The 20,407-nt window shown below is 43.8% G+C and overlaps 1 protein-coding gene and 1 pseudogene across 1 annotated transcript; both read left to right on the forward strand.

Moving 5' to 3' along the window:
* Positions 1-932: 932 nt before the first annotated feature.
* Positions 933-10,285, forward strand: HTR3E (5-hydroxytryptamine receptor 3E). The gene is given in 9 exon segments (XM_077994077.1): positions 933-1,152; positions 3,728-3,891; positions 7,154-7,263; positions 7,749-7,922; positions 8,212-8,416; positions 9,045-9,132; positions 9,135-9,251; positions 9,417-9,632; positions 9,754-10,285. Coding segments are annotated over 9 exon segments (1,371 nt in total). The 5' UTR covers positions 933-1,085; the 3' UTR covers positions 9,984-10,285.
* Positions 10,286-17,087: 6,802 nt separating this feature from the next.
* On the forward strand, positions 17,088-18,976 carry LOC705886 (heat shock protein HSP 90-alpha pseudogene; annotated as a pseudogene).
* Positions 18,977-20,407: the final 1,431 nt, after the last annotated feature.

Consider the following 20,407-nt stretch of genomic DNA (forward strand, 5'->3'; position numbering starts at 1 on the left):
GACCTCATTTCTACTTAAAAAAAAAAAAAATTGGCCGGGCGCGGTGGCTCACGCCTGTAATCCCAGCACTTTGGAAGGCCGAGGCGGGCGGATCACAAGGTCAGGAGATCGAGACCATGGTGAAACCCCGTCTCTACTAAAAATAGAAAAAAATTAGCCGGGCACAGTGGCGGGCGCCTGTAGTCCCAGCTACTCGGGAGGCTGAGGCCGGAGAATGGCGTGAACCCGGGAGGCGGAGCTTGCAGTGAGCCGAGATTGCGCCACTGCACTCCAGCCTGGGCGACAGAGCGAGACTCCGTCTCAAAAAAAAAAAAAAAAAAAAAAAAAAAAAAAAAAATTGCCAAGCTTGGTGGCTCACACCTGTGAGGTCCCACCTACTTGGGAGGCTGAGATGGAAAGATCCCTTGAGCCCAGGAGGCCAAGGCTGCGGTGAGTTATGATTGCACCGCTGCACTCCAGCCTGGTCGACAGAGTGAAACCCTGTCTCAAAAAAAAAAAAAAAAAATCTGGAAAAGGCAAAGAAATGGATTCTCCTCTAGAACCTCCAGAAGGAATGTGGTCCTGCTGACACATTCATTTTAGCCCAGTAAAACCCATTTCAAACTTCTGGCCCACAGAACAGTAAAATAACAAATTGTGTTTATTTAAACCACTGGGTTTGTGATTTGTTACCACAGCAATAAGAGGCATGTAAGATAGAAGGAAACCATTCAACACATATCTAATAAGAAAAATAGAGGAAGTGAAATATTTATAAATGTCTGAGAATTTTCCAGAATTGAAGAGATGAGTTTTCAGACTGAGGTATCTCACCAACATCTGCACGCTGATCACGTATGAGCTATCTATAACCATATACGTTGTAGTAAAGTATCTAAGACTAAGATAAAGTCTCAAAAGCAGACTGAACCTCAAACATAGGCAAGAACAAGACAACCAGAACACTTTCCAGGAAGGTTACAAATGTCAGTGGTCAACCAATGCTATTAGTATTCAAAGTCAGGCTCTAGGTGTGGCCTGTGCTGCTTTAATCTGGGCATTCGTGGGTCCCAGTACATGTTCAGAGAAGAATTTAGACAACGAAGATGGAAGGAAGCTGGTTCCACAGGAAAATATTTTCCTTCTACCTCCTTCTCAGCCTTCTGCTTCAAGGTAAGAAAGGAGCAACAATGGGGGAAGGGGGAAGAAGGAGGACCTCTCCCTAGTAGAACATTTAGGAACTTTTTTCAAATTTCCACCTCCTAGAGATTGTCTAAGATGGATAGAGTTCTTTCATAGCTACATTACCATAATGCCCACATAGACTTTCCTTTTCTGAAAGATGGAAAATCCCCTTCCAGTTACATGCCACACAAGAGCACTTTTATTTTTCTTCTGGAAAAATAGAGTTCAACACCAGCACACTTTATCCGTTTGCATATGGATATCCAGTTTTCCCAACACTACTTGAAAAGTCTGTCTTTTCCCCATTGGTACTCTACATGGAAGACAACCATCCATGATTGTCTTCTCTTGTATTTAGCTTCTATATCCATCCGTCTTTCTGTCCACAGGTGTAATTCTTTCTCTCTACAGGTATGAAACCCAAACCATTGTAGCAAAGTGCCCACCTCCTTTAGCCATAATTTCCCCAACCACCTACTGGATCCAAGGGCTCTAGATTAGGTAAGATGCCAGAAGGCAGCAGGTCAAGGGTGAAAGTAGAATGTGCTTCTCTTCCAGGGAGTCAGTATGGCAGAGAGACAAGAACATGGGATTTGGAGACAGATGGACCTGGGTTTGAATCTTCGTGTCTCACGTTGCTAGTTTTATAAACTTGGATGCACTGCTTAACTTCTCTGAGCTCCGGTTTCCTCATCTATAAAACAGAACCTACCTTGCAGGGTTGTGAGGATTCAGTAAGAGATGGAGGGAAGCACAGTGCCTGGCACTTGGTAAGAGTGCCAATAAATGTCATCTCTCCTCCTTAGATTATTCCATGACTTTGGATAAGGAGGCACAGGAGAGGACTGAACCAGAGGTGACTTTAAAGGCCAGCATAGGGAAGAGACACAAACTGTACACCTGGTCTAGGCAGTGTAAATGGTTATGAAAGCCCCTCTGGGCACTTGCACACAGGGGTTGACAAATGAATATTCACTGTTCTTAGAGTGGTTTAAGAATTTGCCTGGAAAGCACTGTGACGTTGAGAATGGATAAGGCTCAATGTCCTTGGCACAGAGGTTATCAATCATCTCTCTCATTCCAAGTTCTTGCTCCTCCAACACATTTTCACGAGTAGAAAATATTAAAATGTATTAGTTAGAAGAGGGTAAGATGGGCCAGGTGAGGTGGCTCACACCTGTAATCCCAGCACTTTAGGAGGCTGAGGCAGGTGGATCACCTGAGGTTAGGAGTTCAAGACCAGCCTGGCTAACATGGTGAAACTCCATCTCTACTAAAAATACAAAAACTAGCCTGATGTGGTGGCGATGCCTGTAATCCCAGTTACTTGGGAGGCTGAGGCAGAAGAATTGGTTGAACCTGGGAGGCAGAGATTGCAGTGAGCCAAGATCGCGCCACTGCACTCCAGCCTGGGCGACAGAGTGAGAGTCATCTAAACAAAATTTTAAAAATTTAAAAAGAAATAATAATTTAAAAAAGCCCACCCACACTTCTAAAAATAGCTATTTGGCTGGGCATGGTGGCTCACACCTATAATTCCAGAACTTTGGGAGGCCCAGGTGGGAGAATCACTTGAGTCTAGGGGTTTCAGACCAGCCTGGGCAACATAGTGAGATCCCCGTCTCTACAAAAAAACATGTTTAAAAATTAGCCAAATGTGGGGGGAGTGCCCGTAGTCACAGTTACTTGGGAGGCTGAGGTGGGAAAATCTCCTAAGCCCAGAGGCCGAGGCTACAGTAATTATGCCACTGCACTCCAGCCTGGACAGCAGAGTGAGTAGCTGTCTCAAAAAAAAAAAAAAAACCCCAAAACCCCAAACTAAGAAATATGCACAATTATTATATGTTCATTAAAAATAAAACACAACTTTTTAAAAGCCTCAAACTAGAATGCTGGTGATAGAGTTGGGTAAAGTCAAATAAGGAGAAGGAAGGTTGGGGCAGTCAGGGTGAAAACAGGTGTGTCCTCTCGGGGGCCCCGGGACTGTAACCCTATCAGATGACTATCAACGTTCCAGGCTCAGTTTGCATACAGATTTGGGCATGCTTTGCATGGAGACAGAAATATTGGAAAGGAGGTTGGAGCTCTAACTCAGCTTGCCACATTAGCTTCCAGAATTTGCATTCCAGCTCACCCCATCCTCCCAGGCCTCGGAAGGAAGAGCCCAGCATCTGGACCCCTCTCGGTGATCCCCTCCCCATTCTTCATCTCATCTCTGGGGACATATAGCACAGCAGCAGCAGATAAACCTGGGTTCAGAACAAATCTGGCTTCTGCCTTTTATTGGCTGTCTGACTGTAGAAAGTTATTTCCCCTTATTGCACCTTAGTTAGCTCGTTTATTACATGAGGGTAAAGCAGTATCTACCTGATGGGGATTGGGAGGATTAAATGAGGTAATCCATTTTTAAAGGGCTTAGAATATACCTGACACATAGCCAGTGCTCAACAAATGTTAGCTCTCATTTTATTACAGGCGACCCCAGGCCCTGCCTTGGGGACCCTCTCATATAGGGAGCACAGGGTTGCTCTCCTTCATCTCACACATTCGATGTCCACTACAGGAAGGGGCGTTACTTTCACCATCAAGTGCTCAGGGTTTGGCCAGCACGGGGCGGATCCCACTGCTCTGAATTCAGCGTTTAATAGAAAGGCCTTCCGACCGGTCACCATCAGCGTCCCCAGCCGAGTCAACATCTCCTTCACGATGTCTGCCATCCCAGATGTGGTGAGCGCTGACCCCTCTAGCCCTCCTTGGTGTTCTTAACCTTTTCCCAGCCCCTGGCAAAGGTTCTAATCCCAGAGGTTCTGATTGGATGAAACCCAAGCCTCGTTTTTGTTTTGTTTTTGTTTTTGTTTTTTTGAGATGCAGTCTCACTCTTGCCCAGGCTGGAGTGCAACGGCATGATCTTGGCTCACTGCAACCTCCACCTCCTGGGCTCAAGCGATTCTCCTGCCTCAGCCTCCCGAGTAGCTGGGATTTCAGGCATGCATCACAACGCCCAGCTAATTTTTGCATTTTGAGTAGAGACAGAGTTTCACCATGTTGGCCAAGCTGGTCTCAAACTCCTGACCTCAAGTGATCTGCCTGTCTCGGCCTCCCAAAGTGCTGGGATTATAGGCATGAGCCACCGCACCCAACCACATCAATATTTTCAAGCTTTCCGAGTTATTCTCATATACAGCCAAGGTTGAGAAGGACTACTTTACTCCCGCCCTGCTATGAGGTCTCCTGTCCACAGCCTAACACATCTGTTTTGATAGAGCTTTTGTCCTTGATCACATATCCCCTTTACATACCTCGGGAGTTGGTAAACAAGCATGGGAGGTAGGGGAGATGAACAGACTTCTTACTGGCAACACGATGGAAATAGGAAATTCTTTTGGCAGGATGAGCAGCTGCACCTCTTGTCATCCTTCCTGTGGCTGGAAATGGTATGGACAACACTTTATTCTCTCCCTACAGTTACAGTCAAAAAGGATTTTAAACAAAGATATAATAATTATGAATTTTTATGTCCCTAACATTGCTTTGAAACACATGAAGGAGAAATTGAAAAACTGACCATAATGATGAGGGGCTTTAATATACTGCTTTCAAAAATCAAGGAGAGGCCAGGCACAGTGACTCACGCCTGTAATCCCAACACTTTGGGAGGCCGAGGTGGGCAGATCACTTGAGGTCAGGAGTTTGATACCAACCTGGCCAACACGGTGAAACCCCATCTCTACTGAAAATACAAAAATTAGCTGGGCATGGTGGTGGGCACGTGTAATCCCAGCTACTTGGAAGGCCGAAGCAGGAAAATCACTTGAACCTGGGAAGCAGAGGTTGCAGTGAGCCAAGATCATGCCACTGTACTCTAGGCTGGGCGACAAAGTGAGACTCTATCTCAAAGACAAAACAAAACAAAACAAAACAAAAATCTAGGAGAAAAGAAGTAAATATATAGTGATTTTCACAGCACAATTAAGAAACTTAGTCTAATAAACATGTCAAACTTTGTATCAATGAACATACAAAACTTTTGTCACACACATAAAGTATTCCCCAAAACTGACCACATATTTAACCACAAAAAGGTATCAATGCCAGGCAGAGTAGCACATGCCTGTAGTTCCAGCACTTTAGGAGGCCAAGGTAGGTGGATTGCTTGAGCCCAGGAGTTTGAAGCCAGCCTGGGCAACATGGCAAAACCTCGTCTCTACAAAAAAATACAAAAATCACCTTGGTATGGTGTTTCACACCTATAGTCCCAGCTACTGGGGAGGCTGAGATGGGAGGATCACTTGAGCCCAGGAGGTCAAGGCTGCAGTGAGCCATAATTGTGCCACTGCACTGTAGCCTGGGCAACAGAGTGAGACCCTATCTTTAAAAAAAAAAAAAAAAAGGCTGGGCACAGTGGCTCACACCTGTAATCCCAGCACTTTGGGAGGCCAAGGCCAGTGGATCACCTGAACTCAGGAGTTCAAGACCACCCTGGGCAACACAGTGAAATACCGTCTCTACTAAAATACAAAAAATTAGCCAGGCGTGGTGACATGTGCCTATAGTCCCAGCTACTCAGGAGGCTGAGGCACAAGAATCACTTGAGCTGGGGAGACAGAGGTTGCAGTTGGCCGAGATCACACCACTGTGTTCCAGCTTGGGCTACAGAGTGAGACTGCATCTCAAAAAAAAAAAAAAAAAAAGAAAGACAGAAAACCTTGTTTCTTGAGAATTTAAAATTAAATTTCCAAATATTTGAGGCAAAGGAGAAATTAAAGAAATTAAGTAGAAATTATGAAGTAATTAGAAATGAAAATTACACATATGAAAATCTATGGAATGTAATCAAAGCATAACCCAGTGGAAAATTTATATCTTAATTGCATTGATAAGCAAACAAGGTGTGTGGGAGGATGGGGGGAAATAAAAGTGAATGAATTGAGTTTCCAACCTGAAAAGCCTGCCTCATGGTTGGGCTTGGTGGTTCACGCCTATAATCCCAGCTCTTTGGGAGGCCTAGGCAGGTGGATCACTTGAGGTCAGGAGTTCAAGACCAGCCTGGCCAACATGGTGAAACTCCATCTCTACCAAAAATATAAAAAAATTAGCTGGGTGGTGACCGGGTGCGGTGGCTCACGCCTGTAATCCCAGCACTTTGGAAGGCCGAGGTGGGCAGATCACAAGGTCAGGAGATCAAGACCATCCTGGCTAACACGGTGAAACCCCATCTCTACTAAAAATACAAAAAATTAGCAGGGTGTGGTGGTGGGCGCCTGTAGTCCCAGCTACTCGGGAGGCTGAGGCAGGAGAATGGCACGAACCTGGGAGGCGGAGGTTGCAGTGAGCCGAGATTGCGCCACTGCACTCCAGCCTGGGTGACAGTGCAAGACTCCATCTCATAAAAAATAATAATAATAATAAAATAAAATAAATTAGTCAGGTGGTGGCACGCACCTGTAATCCCAGCTACTCAAGAGGCTGAGGCAGGAGAATCGCTTGAACCCAGGAGGCAGAGGTTTTATATCTATATCAGTGAGCTGAGATCATGCCACTGCACTCCAGCCTGGGTGACAGAGCGAGACTCCATCTCAAAAAATAAAAAGAAAAAGAAAAGAATAGGAAAAAAAAAAAAAAAAAAAGCCTGCTTGGAGGAAAGGAAGGAAGGAGCTGGAGAAAGATAATACAATTACCTAACCTCACTCTCAAAGTGTGGTTCCCAGACCACCAGCGCTGGCTGATCAAAATTCATGAAGAAATGGTCCTAGGCAGGTTCGATTTTATCTATGATTCTCATTTCTTGAAAAAAGCAAGTAAATTTAATAAAATATTAATGCCACAAAGTTGGGTTGTAGATACGTAGATGTTTGTCATAATATTTTATATATTTTTCTATATGCTTGAAGTATTTCATAACTTTTTTTAAAAAAGAAGAAATTAAAAGGCAGGAGAAAATAACTCCAATTCATCTCAGGCTCTCAACTCTCCTCCACCTGGGCTCTAGGTTTGGGATAACCCATTTATCAGCTGGAACCCAGAGGAGTGTGAGGGCATCACGAAGATGAGTATGGCAGCCAAGAACCTGTGGCTCCCAGACATTTTCATCGTTGAACTGTGCGTATCAAGGGCTGGTCATGTCCTATCTCCTGGTAGCCATAGAGATCACAGTTTACCACTGGGGCCGCTGTAAGTGCTCTTTAGATGGCTAAGAAACAACCAGAGAGATAAGAAGAGAAACTGGGCCGGGCGCAGTGGCTCATGCCTGCAATCCCAGCACTTTGGGAGGCCAAGGTGGGTGGATCACTTGAGTTCAGGAGTTTGAGACCAGCCTAGGCAACATGGTGAAACCTCATCTCTTAAAAAAAAAAAAAAAATTAGCCAGGCCTGGTGGTGTGCCTGTAGTCCCAGCTACTTGGGAGGCTGAGGCTGAGACAGGAGGATAATTTGAGTCCAGGACATGGAGGTTGCAGTGAGCTGAGAGCATGCCACTCTACTACAGCCTGGGTGAGAGAACAAGATCCTGTCTCAAAAAAAAAAAAAAGAGAGAGAGAGAGAGAGAGAAACCACAGCACCTGCCTCTTGCCTTATCTCTCCTCCAGCACGGATGTGGATAAGACCCCAAAAGGCCTTACAGCATATGTAAGTAATGAAGGTCACATCAGGTATAAGAAACCCATGAAGGTGGACAGTATCTGTAACCTGGACATCTTCTACTTCCCCTTTGACCAGCAGAACTGCACACTCACCTTCAGCTCATTCCTCTATACAGATGAGTTGCAGTGGGATCTCAGGGATAGAGTGAATGAGAGCAGCCAACAAATATAAAGAAACTATGAGTAAATTGTGACCAAGGAGTATGGGTAGGGAGAAGAATAAGGCTCTATGGATGCTAAAAGATTTTTCATAAAGGCAGAACCCAAGTCTGTCTTGTTTCTTACCATTCCAAGCTCTTGGCAAGTCTCCTGGCATGTGGGAGGCACTCAAAACTATTTGTTGAAAGAAAGGATGGAAAAAGAGAGCAGTTGAGCCACCAGGAAACTATATCCTTGAAAAATGATTCAGATGGTTCTCATTTTCAGTGGACAGCATGTTGCTGGACATGGAGAAAGAAGTGTGGGAAATAACAGACACATCCTGGGACATCCTTCAGGCCCATGGAGAATGGGAGCTCCTGGGCATCAACAAGGTCACTGCAAAGCTGTCCAGGGGAGGCAACCTGTATGATCAGATTGTGTTTTTTTTGTTTTTTTTTTTTTTTTGAGACGGAGTCTGGCTCTGTCGCCCAGGCTGGGGTGCAGTGGCCGGATCTCAGCTCACTGCAAGCTCCGCCTCCCGGGTTTACGCCATTCTCCTGCCTCAGCCTCCGGAGTAGCTGGGACTACAGGCGCCCACCACCTCGCCCGGCTAGTTTTTTGTATTTTTTAGTAGAGACGGGGTTTCACCGTGTTAGCCAGGATGGTCTCGATCTCCTGACCTAGTGATCCGCCCGTCTCGGCCTCCCAAAGTGCTGGGATTACAGGCTTGAGCCACCGCGCCCGGCCGATCAGATTGTGTTCTATGTGAGCTTGGAGGCTCTTGCTCTTTCCTTCCTCCCGCGCTTTTACCCTTGCCTAGAATGTCCATCGAATGTGTATCTCCCAAGTTTCGGGGTCTCCCAGTGTTACCCTCTCTCCTGGCTTCCCAGCCTCATTCTCCATCCTAAAGCTCAGGGCTCTGGCCTAACTGTCTCTTCACAGGTTCTATACCAGATTCTAAAGCTGCATTCCACACAGCTCCAGATCCCAGGTGATAACAGGCCAAAGAAAAAGGCAGAGACAGAAACTGTCACTGCCATTCCTGGATTTGAGGGTTTCTCTGACCCCATAACTACTTACCGCCCTCTTCTACCCCACCAGGTGGCCATCAGGTGCAGGCCCAGCCTCTATGTCATAAACCTTCTCATGCCCAGTGGCTTTCTGGCTGCCATCGATGCCCTCAGCTTCTACTGCCAGTGAAAAGTGGGAAACGTGTCCCACTTTTCAAGATAATGCTCCTGCCGGGGTACAACATCTTCCTGCTCATGATGAATGACTTGCTCCCCACCAGTGGCACCCCCCTCATCGGTATGGATGTTCCTCCCACCTTTTGGAAGAGAAGAGTGGGAACTAACTCAGGAAGGGAGGTATACTGGGAAAAGGAGGCCGTATGCCTGCCAGGGTGGGATTGGAAGAGAAGAAAGAAATTCTAGGTGGTGCCTCTGGCCCTCACCAGGCCCCCCTTCCCTCCAGGGGTCTACTTCGCCCTGTGCCTCTCCCTGATAGTGGGCAGCCTGCTGGAGACCATCTTCATCACCCACCTGCTGCACGTGGCCACCACCCATCCCCCACCCCTGCCTCGGTGGCTCCGCTCCCTGCTGCTCCACTGCACCAGCCCAGGGAGATGCTGTCCCACTGCACCCCAGAAGGGAAATAAGGGCCTGGGTCTCACCCCCACCCACCTGCCTGGTGAGGGAAGTCACACTTCCCCTTCCCCCACCTCCACTTCTCTGCTCCTGCCTCCTTCCCTGTCTCCCTCCCTGTATAGGTGACATTTGCAGCCCGTGGCTGAGTCTCTGTCTTTCTGTAAGTGTGAAGGAGCCATAGGTATCAGCAGGGCAGATGCCAGGCCCTGGGAAGGCAGAGCTGACAAGGGGCTCAGAATGGACAAGGGCCCAGTGGGAACATGAGGTCCAGAAGCAGCACTCGGTGGAGCTGTGGGTGCAGTTCAGTCACGTGATGGACGCCCTGCTCTTCCGCGTCTACCTGCCCTTCATGGCCTCCTCCATCCTCGCTGTCATATGCCTCTGGAACACCTAGGCAGGTGCTCAGCTGCAAACTTCAGTCTGGAGCTTCTTTCTCTTGCCTCCAGGGAACAGCCAGGTCTCCCCCCTTTCCTGAGTACCAACTATCATATTCCCAAAGATGACTGAGTCTCTGCTGTATTCCATGTATCCCAACCCAGTCCTGCTGATCAGTTCCAATCCCAGACATTTCTCCCTGTTCCTGCATTCTGTTGGCTTCCTTCAGTCTTATCATATGGTTCTAGGTCCCCCTTATGTCATCTGTGCAGCAGACTATACCTCTTCTGTCCACTAACTTGCCCAATAAATCATTCTGCAGAGATTTCTGGCTCTTTGTCAGGTCAGAGGGTAGAAACTAACCACCCAGGTGTAGTGGCTCATGCCTATAATCCCAACACTTTGGGAGGCCGAGGCAGGTGGATCACCTGAGGTCAGGCATTAGAGACTAGCCTGGCCAACGTGGAGAAACCTCATCTCTACAAAAAATACAAAAAATTGGCCGGGCGTAGTGGCACGTGCTTGTAATCCCAGCTACTTGGGAGGCTGAGGCAGAAGAATCGCTTGAACCCAGGAGGCAGAGGTTGCAGTGAGCCGAGATCGCGCCACTGTACTCCAGGCTGGGCAACAAGAGCGAAACTCAGAAAAGAAAAGGAGAGAAGAGGGGAGGGGAGGGGAGGGGAGGGGAGGGGAGGGGAGACTAACCAGAACTGATAGTTTTAAAACATAACCTGTACATTTCTTTGACTCTTTGTGATAAAGCTTTGGTGTCATCAGGAACGATCCTCTCTCCCAAGACCGAAGTGACAACTGTTGGGTTTGAGACGTGTTAATTCTCTTAGGTGTTTTCAGACATATTGTCTTACTAGTAGATTCTTTTGCTTTACCTTTTCCATTATCTTGTACTGATCTCATTTTAGCACTCTCTTAATTTATTATGTTTCATGTTACTCTTTTTCTGGTTTTCCAAGTTGAATTCTCCATTAAAGTGGTCTCAGTCTTTCTATTGATTTTACTCAGAACAGCTTTAGCTGTATCCCATAGGTTTTAGAATAAGGTGATCTCCTCTTCATTACTTTGTAGACAATTCATAATTTGTTTTAATTCTCTCTGATATAAAAGCTATTTGGGGCCAGATGCAATGGCTTATGCCTATAATCCCTATACCTTGGGAGGCTGAGGTGGGAGGGTTGTGTGAGCTCAGGAGTTCAAGACCTGCCTGGGCAACATAGCGAGACCCCATCTCTACAAAAAAATAAATAAATAAATTAGTCAGGCATGTATGGTATACACCTGTAGTGCCACTGTACAGGAGGCTGAGGTAAGATGATTGCTTGAGTCCAGGAGGTCAGTGCTACAGTCAGTTCTGATTGTTCTACTGCACTCCAGCCTGAGTGACAAAGCAAGACCCTGTCTCGAAAAAAATAAAAATAGAAATAAAGACTATTTGGGAGAATGTGTCTTCATATCCATGGATAAGGGATTTTTGTTATTGTTATCTTTTCACTGTTAATTTCTAGTTTCTCGGTTTATGATCAGAGAGCGTGGTGTATAAATTTAAACGTTTTTGGATTTATAAAACTTTCTTGGCCAGGCGCGGTGGCTCTTGCCTGTAATCCCAGCATTTTAGGAGGCCGAGGTGGATGGATTGTGAGATCAGGAGTTCGAGACCAGCCTGGCCAATATGGTGAAACCCCATCCCTATTAAAAATGCAAAAATTAGCTGGGCATGGTAGCACGTGCCTGTAGCTCCAGCTGCTCAGGAGGCTGAGGCAGAAGAATCACTTGAACTCAGGAAGCGGAGGTTGCAGTGAGCCAAGATCGCACCACTGTACTCCAGCCTGGGAGACAGAGCAAGACTCTGTCTCAGGAAAAAAAAAAAAAAAAGCTTTCTCTCTGGCTGAATGCATGATTGGTTCTGTAACAAGCTTTGTTTCAGGACATTTAATAAGTATATATTTGAGTTTTTCAGTGTTCTGTCTTTAAAAAAAAAAGTATATATTCTCTATATATGCATCTACTAAATAGAGCTTATTTATTACATTATTCGAATCCTCTATATAATAGCTTATTTTTGTCTACGCGGTCTGTTAAAGTTCCGTATCCACGTTCTCCGGGTACTTGTAGATTTCCTTTTATATGCTTGACAGCTATGTTATTTGATGCATAAAAGTGTATGGTTATTATATCTTCTTGAATTGTGCCTGATTTTATCCTCATATATTGCCACTGCTTGTTCTGTTCAATGTGTTTTGAGCATGATTTCCATTTGTAGGATAGTGTTGCAAATCTTGCTTTTGCCTAGTATATTTTTGCACATCTCTTTCATTAATTCTTGCTTCATTTTTGGAAGAGTAATATACATACAGGGTACAAATATCAAAAGGTACAATACGGTCTGGGCACAGTGTTTCATGCCTGTATAAAAATAAAAATAATAGACTAGCCTGGCCAATATGGTGAAACTCCATCTCTACTAAAAATACAAAAACTAGCAGGTGGCACACACCTATAGTCCCAGCTACTTGGGAGGCTGAGGCAGGAGAATCACTTGAGCCCAGGAGGCAGAGGTTGCAGTAAGCCAAGATTGTGCCACTGCACTCCAGCCTGGGCAATAGAGGGAGACTCCATCTCAAAAATAAATAAATAAACAAAATTTTTTTAAAAATTAAAATTAAAAAATAAATAAAATAAAATAAAAAGATAACAGCCCTTTCCCAAAACAAACCTCCTTCTTGCCTGGGGACTATACTGCTTTTGTAGGACTAACAAACTAGCCAAAAGATTAGAAATTATGGTTTAGGAGTCATGCAGGTGGAGGCTACAAAATTCTTACCTTCCCTAAACTGCTCCTAAGATCAGTGCTTAAGGTATTTTGCAGACCCTGCACTTAATGGATCAGCTGGCCAGCAAGATTGATAAACTGGCTCATCTGATCTTGTGGCCCTGACCCAGGAACTGACTCAGCACAAGAGGACAGCTTCGACATCCCATGATTTCATCTCTGATCTGACCAATCAGCACTCCCGGCTCACTGGCTTCCCCCAACCCACCAAGTTGTTTTTAAAAACTCTGATCCCCGAATGCTCAGGGAGGCTGATAAAATTCCAGTGTCCCACACAGCCGGCTCTGCATGAATTACTCTTTTTCTATTGCAATTTCCCTGTCTTGATAAATTGGCTCTGTCTAGGCAGCAGGCAAGGTGAACCCAGTGGCGATTACAGATCCTTGAATTTCACTAGGCTATGTCTAAATGTGCGTTTTCACTAATCTTCTCTGTGTCTCAGTGACCTTTTCCGATGTGAATATTTAAATCTTTCTTCTGCTTGGGGAACTTTTTCTAGGATATAAGTAACACTCTACTTACTCTCTTCCATCTGTTCTTTTTCTGTTCAGGCATTTCTGCTGTTCACAAGTTAGGTCCCATGGATCTGTTTTCTAAACTGTCTTTCTCTCTTCCAGCTTCCATTTTTCTGTGGCTTGGCTTTGTGTTGTGACCAATCTTTCAGACACCAATTCAGTTTTCAGGAGTGACCATTTCTATTCTCAGTTCATCTACTTAATGTTTTCATTAAAAATGTTTTTTAATTTCATAAAGTCTTTTTTTGTTTTTTATTTTTTGAAATGGAGTCTTGTTCTATTGCCCAGGCTGGAGTGCAGTGGCACAATCTTGGCTCACTGCAACCTACACCTCCTGGGTTCAAATGATTCTCCTGCCTCAGCCTCCCAAAGTAATAATAATCCCAGTGTAGCTGGGATTACAGGTGCACGCCACCGTACTGGCTAATTTTGTATTTTTAATAGAGATGGGGTTTCACCTTTTTGGCCAGGTTGGTCTTGAACTGCTGACCTCAGGTGACCCACTTGCCTCGGCTTCCCAAAGTGCTGGGATTACAGGCATGAGCCACTGCACCCAGCCTCATGAAGTATTTTAAGTGTTCTAATCACATGTCCTAGAAATTATCTTCCCTCCTTTCTTAATCCTACTTCAGAAGGAGTCCTTGTCCTCAATATTCATATTGGTCATTGACATGGTTTATTTTATTTTATTTTATTTTATTTTATTTTATTTCATTTCATTTCATTTATAGAAATGCAGTCTTGCTCTGTCTCTCAGGCTAGAGTGCAGTATAATCACAGTTTTTTTTTTTTTGTTTGTTTGTTTTTTGAGACGGAGTCTCGCTCTGTTGCCCAGGCTAGAGTGCAGTGGCCAGATCTCGGCTCACTGCAAGCTCCGCCTCCCGGATTCACGCCATTCTCCTGCCTCAGCCTCCCGAGTAGCTGGGACTACAGGCGCCCGCCACCTCGCCCGGCTAGGTTTTTGTATTTTTTAGTAGAGACGGGGTTTCACCGTGTCAGCCAGGATGGTCTCGATCTCCTGACCTTGTGATCCGCCCGTCTCGGCCTCCCAAAGTGCTGGGATTACAGGCTTGAGCCACCGCGCCCGGCCTCACAGTTTTAATATGAGCCTTTAAATGTTATCTTTTTCAAAACATGGGTTTTTCATTTTTCATAAATTACAAGTTTATAGACACAGTGAGAGAAGGAATCTCTCAATTAAAAAATTAAGGTGCATAACTTTACACTAATCATGATAAAATGTTAAATAAACTTAAGTAGATTCTAATAATTTGAAATAGCTTCCCACAAGCATTGACAGCTTCAATGGTAAATTTTACCAAATACTTAAAGAAGAATTAATACCAATTCTACACAGTCTCTTTCAGAAATTAAAAGAAGAGGGAACATTTTGCAACTCATTCTATGAGGCCAGTATTATTATCCAGATACTAAAACCAGACAAAGATGTTATATTTAAAAAAAAAAAAAACTACAGACCAATATCTCATATGAATATAGATGTAAAAATCCTCAACAAAATACTAGCAAACTGGCCGGGCACAGTGGCTCACGCCTGTAATCCCAACACTCTGGGAGACCAAGGCCCATGGATCACCTGAGGTCAGGAGTTCAAGACCAACCTGGCCAACATGCAAAACCCCATCTCTATTAAAAATACAAAAAAAAAAAAAATAATAACCAGGCATGGTGGCGTGCACCTGCAATCCCAGCTACTTGGGAGGCTGAGGCCGGAGAAACACTTGAACCCAGGAGGCAGACGTTGCAGTGAGCCAAGATCACACCACTGCACTCCGGCCTGGGCAACAGAGTGAGACTGCCTAAAAAATACATATATCTATACTAGCAAACTGAATCCAGTAACACACAAAAAGGATTATATGCAATGAACAAGTGGAACTCATCCCAAGAATACAAGGTTGGTATAATATCAGAAAATCAATTAATGTAATATACTATATTAAGAGAACAAAACCCACATGATCATTTTAATAGGTGCAGAAAAAGCATTTGACAAAATCCAAAACCTTTTATGATTAAAAAATAACACCCAACAAACTAAAAATAAAATAACTTCCTCATATATGCCCTCATATAAAGGGCATATATGAAAAATCTATAGCTAACATCATATCAAATGGCAAAAAAATTGAATCTTTTTCCCCTAAAAGTGAGAACAAGACAAGAATATTTATTCTCTCCACCTTTATACAACATTGTACTTAACATTATTCAGGGCAGGCCAGGTGCGGTGGCTCATGCCTTCCAGCACTTTTGGAGGCCAAGGTGAGTGGATCACTTGAAGTCAGGAATTGGAGACCAGCCTGGCCAACATGGTGAAACCCCATCTCTACTAAAAATACAAAAATTAGCCAAGCATGGTGGTGGGCCCCTGTAATCCCAGCTATTCGGGAGGCTGAGGCAGGAGAATTGCTTTAACACAGGAGGTGGAGGTTGTGGTGAGCCGAGATCTCACCACTGCACTCCAGCCTGGGCGACAGAGCAAGACTCAGTCTAAAAAAAAAAAAAGAAAAAAAGGAAAAATAAATAAAAAGGCATCCAGACTGAAAAGAAGTAAAGCAATCTCTGTTTGCAGATGATATGATCTTAGAAATAGAAAATCCCAAGGAATTCACTAAAAATCTACTAGAACTAATAAATGAGTTCAGCAAGGTTACAGGACACAAGATCAACATACCAAAATTATTGTATTTATATATACTAGCAATAAACAAACTGAAAATAAAATTAAGAATCATTTTTTTAAAAAATAAGGCATTTAGGGATAAACTTCACAAAAGATGTGCAACACTTGTATACTGAAAACTAAAAAACATTGTTGAAAAAATTAAGGAAGAGCTAAATAAATGGAAAAATAAGCTATACCATGTTTAAGATTTGGAAAGCTTAAATCCTGTGAAGATGCCAGTACTCCCCAAATTGATCTACAGAGTCAATGCAATCTGTATCAAAATCTTGGCTGCCTTTTTTTCTTTCTTTTTTTTTTTTTTTTTGCAGAAATTGACAAGCTGATTCTAAAATTCATATAGAAATTCAAGAGGCCTGCATGCTTTAGCATCCTGGTGCTGCTATACTGCAGAGCCCGTGTGGTCCCTTAGCCAAGCTGCCTGAGGAAACCCAGACCCAAAACCAACCGATGGAGGAAGAAGAGGTTGAGATGTTTGCCTTTCAAGCAGAAGCTGTTCAGTTGATGTCACTGATCATCAATACTTTCTACTTGAACAAAGAAATCTTTCTGAGAGAGCTCATTTCAGCTTTTTTTTTTTTTTTTTTTTTAGCTTTTTATTTTTATTTTGGACACAGCATCTCACTCTGTCACCCAGTCTGAAATGCAGTGGGGTGATCTCAGCTCACTGCAGCCTCCACCTCCCAGGCTCAAGTGATTCTCATACCTCAGCCCCTGACTAGCTGGGACCATAGGCATGTCCGTCATGCCTGTATAACTTTCTGTATTTTGGGTAGAGATGGGGTCTCACCATATTGCCCAGGGGGGTTTCACCATATTACCCAGGCTGCTATTGAACTCCTGATCTCAAGCGATCCACCCACCGTGGCCTCCCAAAGTGCTGGGATTACAGGAGTGAATCACAGTGCCTGGCTCAAGAGAGCTCATTTCAAATTCATCAGATGTTTTGGACAAAATCTGATATGAAAGCTTGATGGATCCCAGTAAATTAGACTCTGGGAAAGAGCTCCACATTAATCTTATACCAAACAAACAAGATCAAACCCTTACTATTAGGGTACTGAAATTGGAATGGCCAAGGCTGACTCGATCAATAACCTTGGTACTGTCGCCAATCTGAGACCAAAGCATTCGTGGAAGTTTTCCAGTCTGGTACAGAATCTCTATGATTGGCCAGTTCGGTGCTGGTTTTTATTTTGCTTATTTGGTTGCCGAGAAAGTAACTGTGATCACAAAACATAAACATGAGCAGCATGCGTGGGAGTCCTCCTCAGGGGTATCACTCACAGTCAGGACTGACACAGTGAACCTACGGGGCATGGAGCAAAGGGCACCCTGCACCTGAAAGAAGACCTAACTGAGTATTTGGAGGAAAGAAGAATGAAAGAGATTGTGAAGAAACATTCTCAGTTTATTGGCTATCCTATTACTCTTTCTGTGGAGAAGAAACGTGATAAAGAAGTCAGCGATGATGAGGCTGAAGAAAAGGAAGATAAGAGGAAGAAAAAGAAAAAGAGTCCAATGACAAACCTGAAATTGAAGATGTTGGTTCTGATGAAGAAGAAGAAGGATAATGGCAAGAAGAAGAAGAAAAGTAAGGAAAAGTACATTAATCAAGAAAAGTACATTGATCAAGAACTCAACAAAACAAAGTCTACCTGGACCAGAAATCCTGACACTATGATTAATGAGGAGTATGGAGAGTTCCATCAGAGCTTGACCAATGACTGGGAGGATCATCTGGCGATGAAGCACTTTTCAGTTGAAGGACAGCTGGAATTTGGAAGAGTTCTTCTTTTTGTTTCAAGACGTGTCCTTTCGACCTATTTGAAAACAGAAAGAAAAAGAACAACATTCGGTTGTATGTATACAGAGTTTTCATCAAGGGTAACTGTGAGGAGCTAATCCCTGAATATCTGAACTTCGTTAGAGGGGTGATGAACTCAGAGGATCTCGCTCTAAATGTTTTTTCTGAGATGTTGCAACAAAGCAACATTTTGAAAGTTATTAGGAAGAATTTGGTCAAAACATACTTAGAACTCTTTGCTGAACTGGCAGAGGATAAAAAGAACTACAAAATGTTCTACGAGGAGTTCTCTAAAAACATAAAGCTTGGAATATATAGACTCTTAAAATCAGAAGAAGCTTTCAGCACTGTGGAGATACTGCACATGTGACTCTGATGATGAGATAGTTTATCTCATTGCGTTTTCCAGAATGAAGGCAAACCAGAAACATATCTACTACATCACAGGTGAGACCAAGGACCAGGTAGCCAATTCGGCCTTTGTGGAATCTCTTCAGAAGCGGCTTAGAAGTGATCTATATAATCGAGTCCATTGATGAGTACTGTGTCCAGCTGCTGAAGGAATTTGAGAGTAAGACTGTGGTGTCAGTTGCCAAAGAGGGTTTGGAACTTCCAGAAGATGAAGAAGAAAAAAAGAAACAGGAAGAGAAATAAACAGTTTGAGAACCTCTGCAAAATCATGAAAGACATGTTGGAGAAAAAAGTCAAAAAGGTGGTTGTGTCAAACTGGTGACATCCCCATGCTGTATTGTCACAAGCACATTTGGCTGGACAGCGAACATGGAAAGAATCATGAAAGCTCAAGCTCTAGGAGACAACTCAACAGTGGGCTACATGGCAGCAAAGAAACACCTGAAGATAAACCCTGACCATTCACGATTGAGACCTTAAGGCAAAAGGCAGAGGCCGATAAGAATGACAAGTCGGTGAAGGATCTGGTCATCTTGCTTTACAAAACTGCACTCCCATCTCCTGACTTCAGTCTGGAAGATCCTCAGACACATACAAGATCTATAGGATGATCAAACTTGGTCTGGGTATTAATGAAGATGATCCTACTGCTATAACTGAAGAAATGCCGCCCCTCAGAAGAGGTGATGACACATCATGCATGGAAGAAGTAGGCAGCTCTGGCTGAGGAATGACTTGTACACATGTTCAATACTCTATCTTCATTGTCTCCGATAATATATTTTCAAGGATTATTTTAGTTATTTTTGTTAACATTTAAAAAGTCTGTATAGTGGCCAGGCATGGTGGCTCACACCTGTAATACCAGCACTTTGGGAGGCTGAGGTGGGCAAATCACCTGAGGTCAGGAGTTCAAGACCAGCCTGGCCAACATGGCAAAACCCAATCTTTACTAAAAATACAAAATATTAGCCGGGTGTGGTGGTGTGCACATGTAATCCCAACTACTCAGGAGGCTGAGGCAGGAGAATCGTGTGAACCCAGGAGGTGGAGGTTGCTGTGAGCTGAGATCACTCCATTGCATTCCAGTCCGGGAGAAAGTGCGAGACTCTGTCTTAAAAAAACAAAAAATCTATATGGCATGATAATAACTACTTCAGGGGAAAGGTAAGATTTCTTTCTACTTCTAAGTGATTTTGTGATACTTTGGGCACTAAAACAGAGCTAGCAATGCTTTTCTAGTTTCACATTGGCTTATTTTAACAGATTGGGGTAATGTGTGTTGTAAGATGTATGTAGGCTGGGTGCAGTGGCTCATGCCTGTAATCCCAGTACTTTGGGAGGCCAAGGCGGGTGAATCACCTGAGGTCAGGAGTTTGAGACCAGCCTGGCCAACATGGCAAAACCTCGTCTCTACTAAAAATACAAAAATTAGCTGGGTGTGATGGCAGGTGCCTATAATCCCAGTTATTTGGGAGGCTGAAGCAGGAGAATCATTTGAACCTGGGAGGTGGAGGTTGCAGTGACCCAAGATCATGCCACTGTACTCTAGCCTGAGGGACACAGCGAGACTCCATCTCAAAAAAAATAAAATAAAATAAAAAAATAAAAAGATGTATGTAATCTAACATTAACTTTGTGATCTAAAGTATTTAGCTATCAAGCCAAATTCCTTAGTAGGCCAAATCTTCTGTCATTGAAGTGTTCTGAGAAATTCCTTGGTGTTTAGAGGAAAAGTATTTGTTACATCTTCTAAGATCTACTTTTTAAACTTTTCATTCTCTAGTTGCCAATTCTGCATATACTTGTCCTCTAGAAACACGTTAAACTGAAGCAACTTGATGGAAGGAACTCTCCACAGAGCTTGTTTTTCCAAAGCAAAATATTGTTTGCAGGAGCAAAATTATAAGCCTACCTAGGCATATTGTAAAGCTGTTCAGAAATAACCCAGAGCGAGGCTTGTGAATGGAACTGTAGTACCCAAGTCACATTCTGCTTAAAAAGGTTGTAACAAATACAGATGAGTTTAAAAGAAAAAAAAAGACAAATGCAAGAGGCCCAGAATAATCAAAACAATCCTGGAGCAGAACACAGTTGGTAGACTCACACTTCCTCATTTCAAAACTTACTGCATGTCAGGCATGGTGGCTCATGCCTG

Source organism: Macaca mulatta, chromosome 2 (genome assembly GCF_049350105.2).
Source record: "Macaca mulatta isolate MMU2019108-1 chromosome 2, T2T-MMU8v2.0, whole genome shotgun sequence".
In the NCBI taxonomy this organism is placed as follows: Eukaryota; Metazoa; Chordata; class Mammalia; order Primates; family Cercopithecidae; genus Macaca; species Macaca mulatta.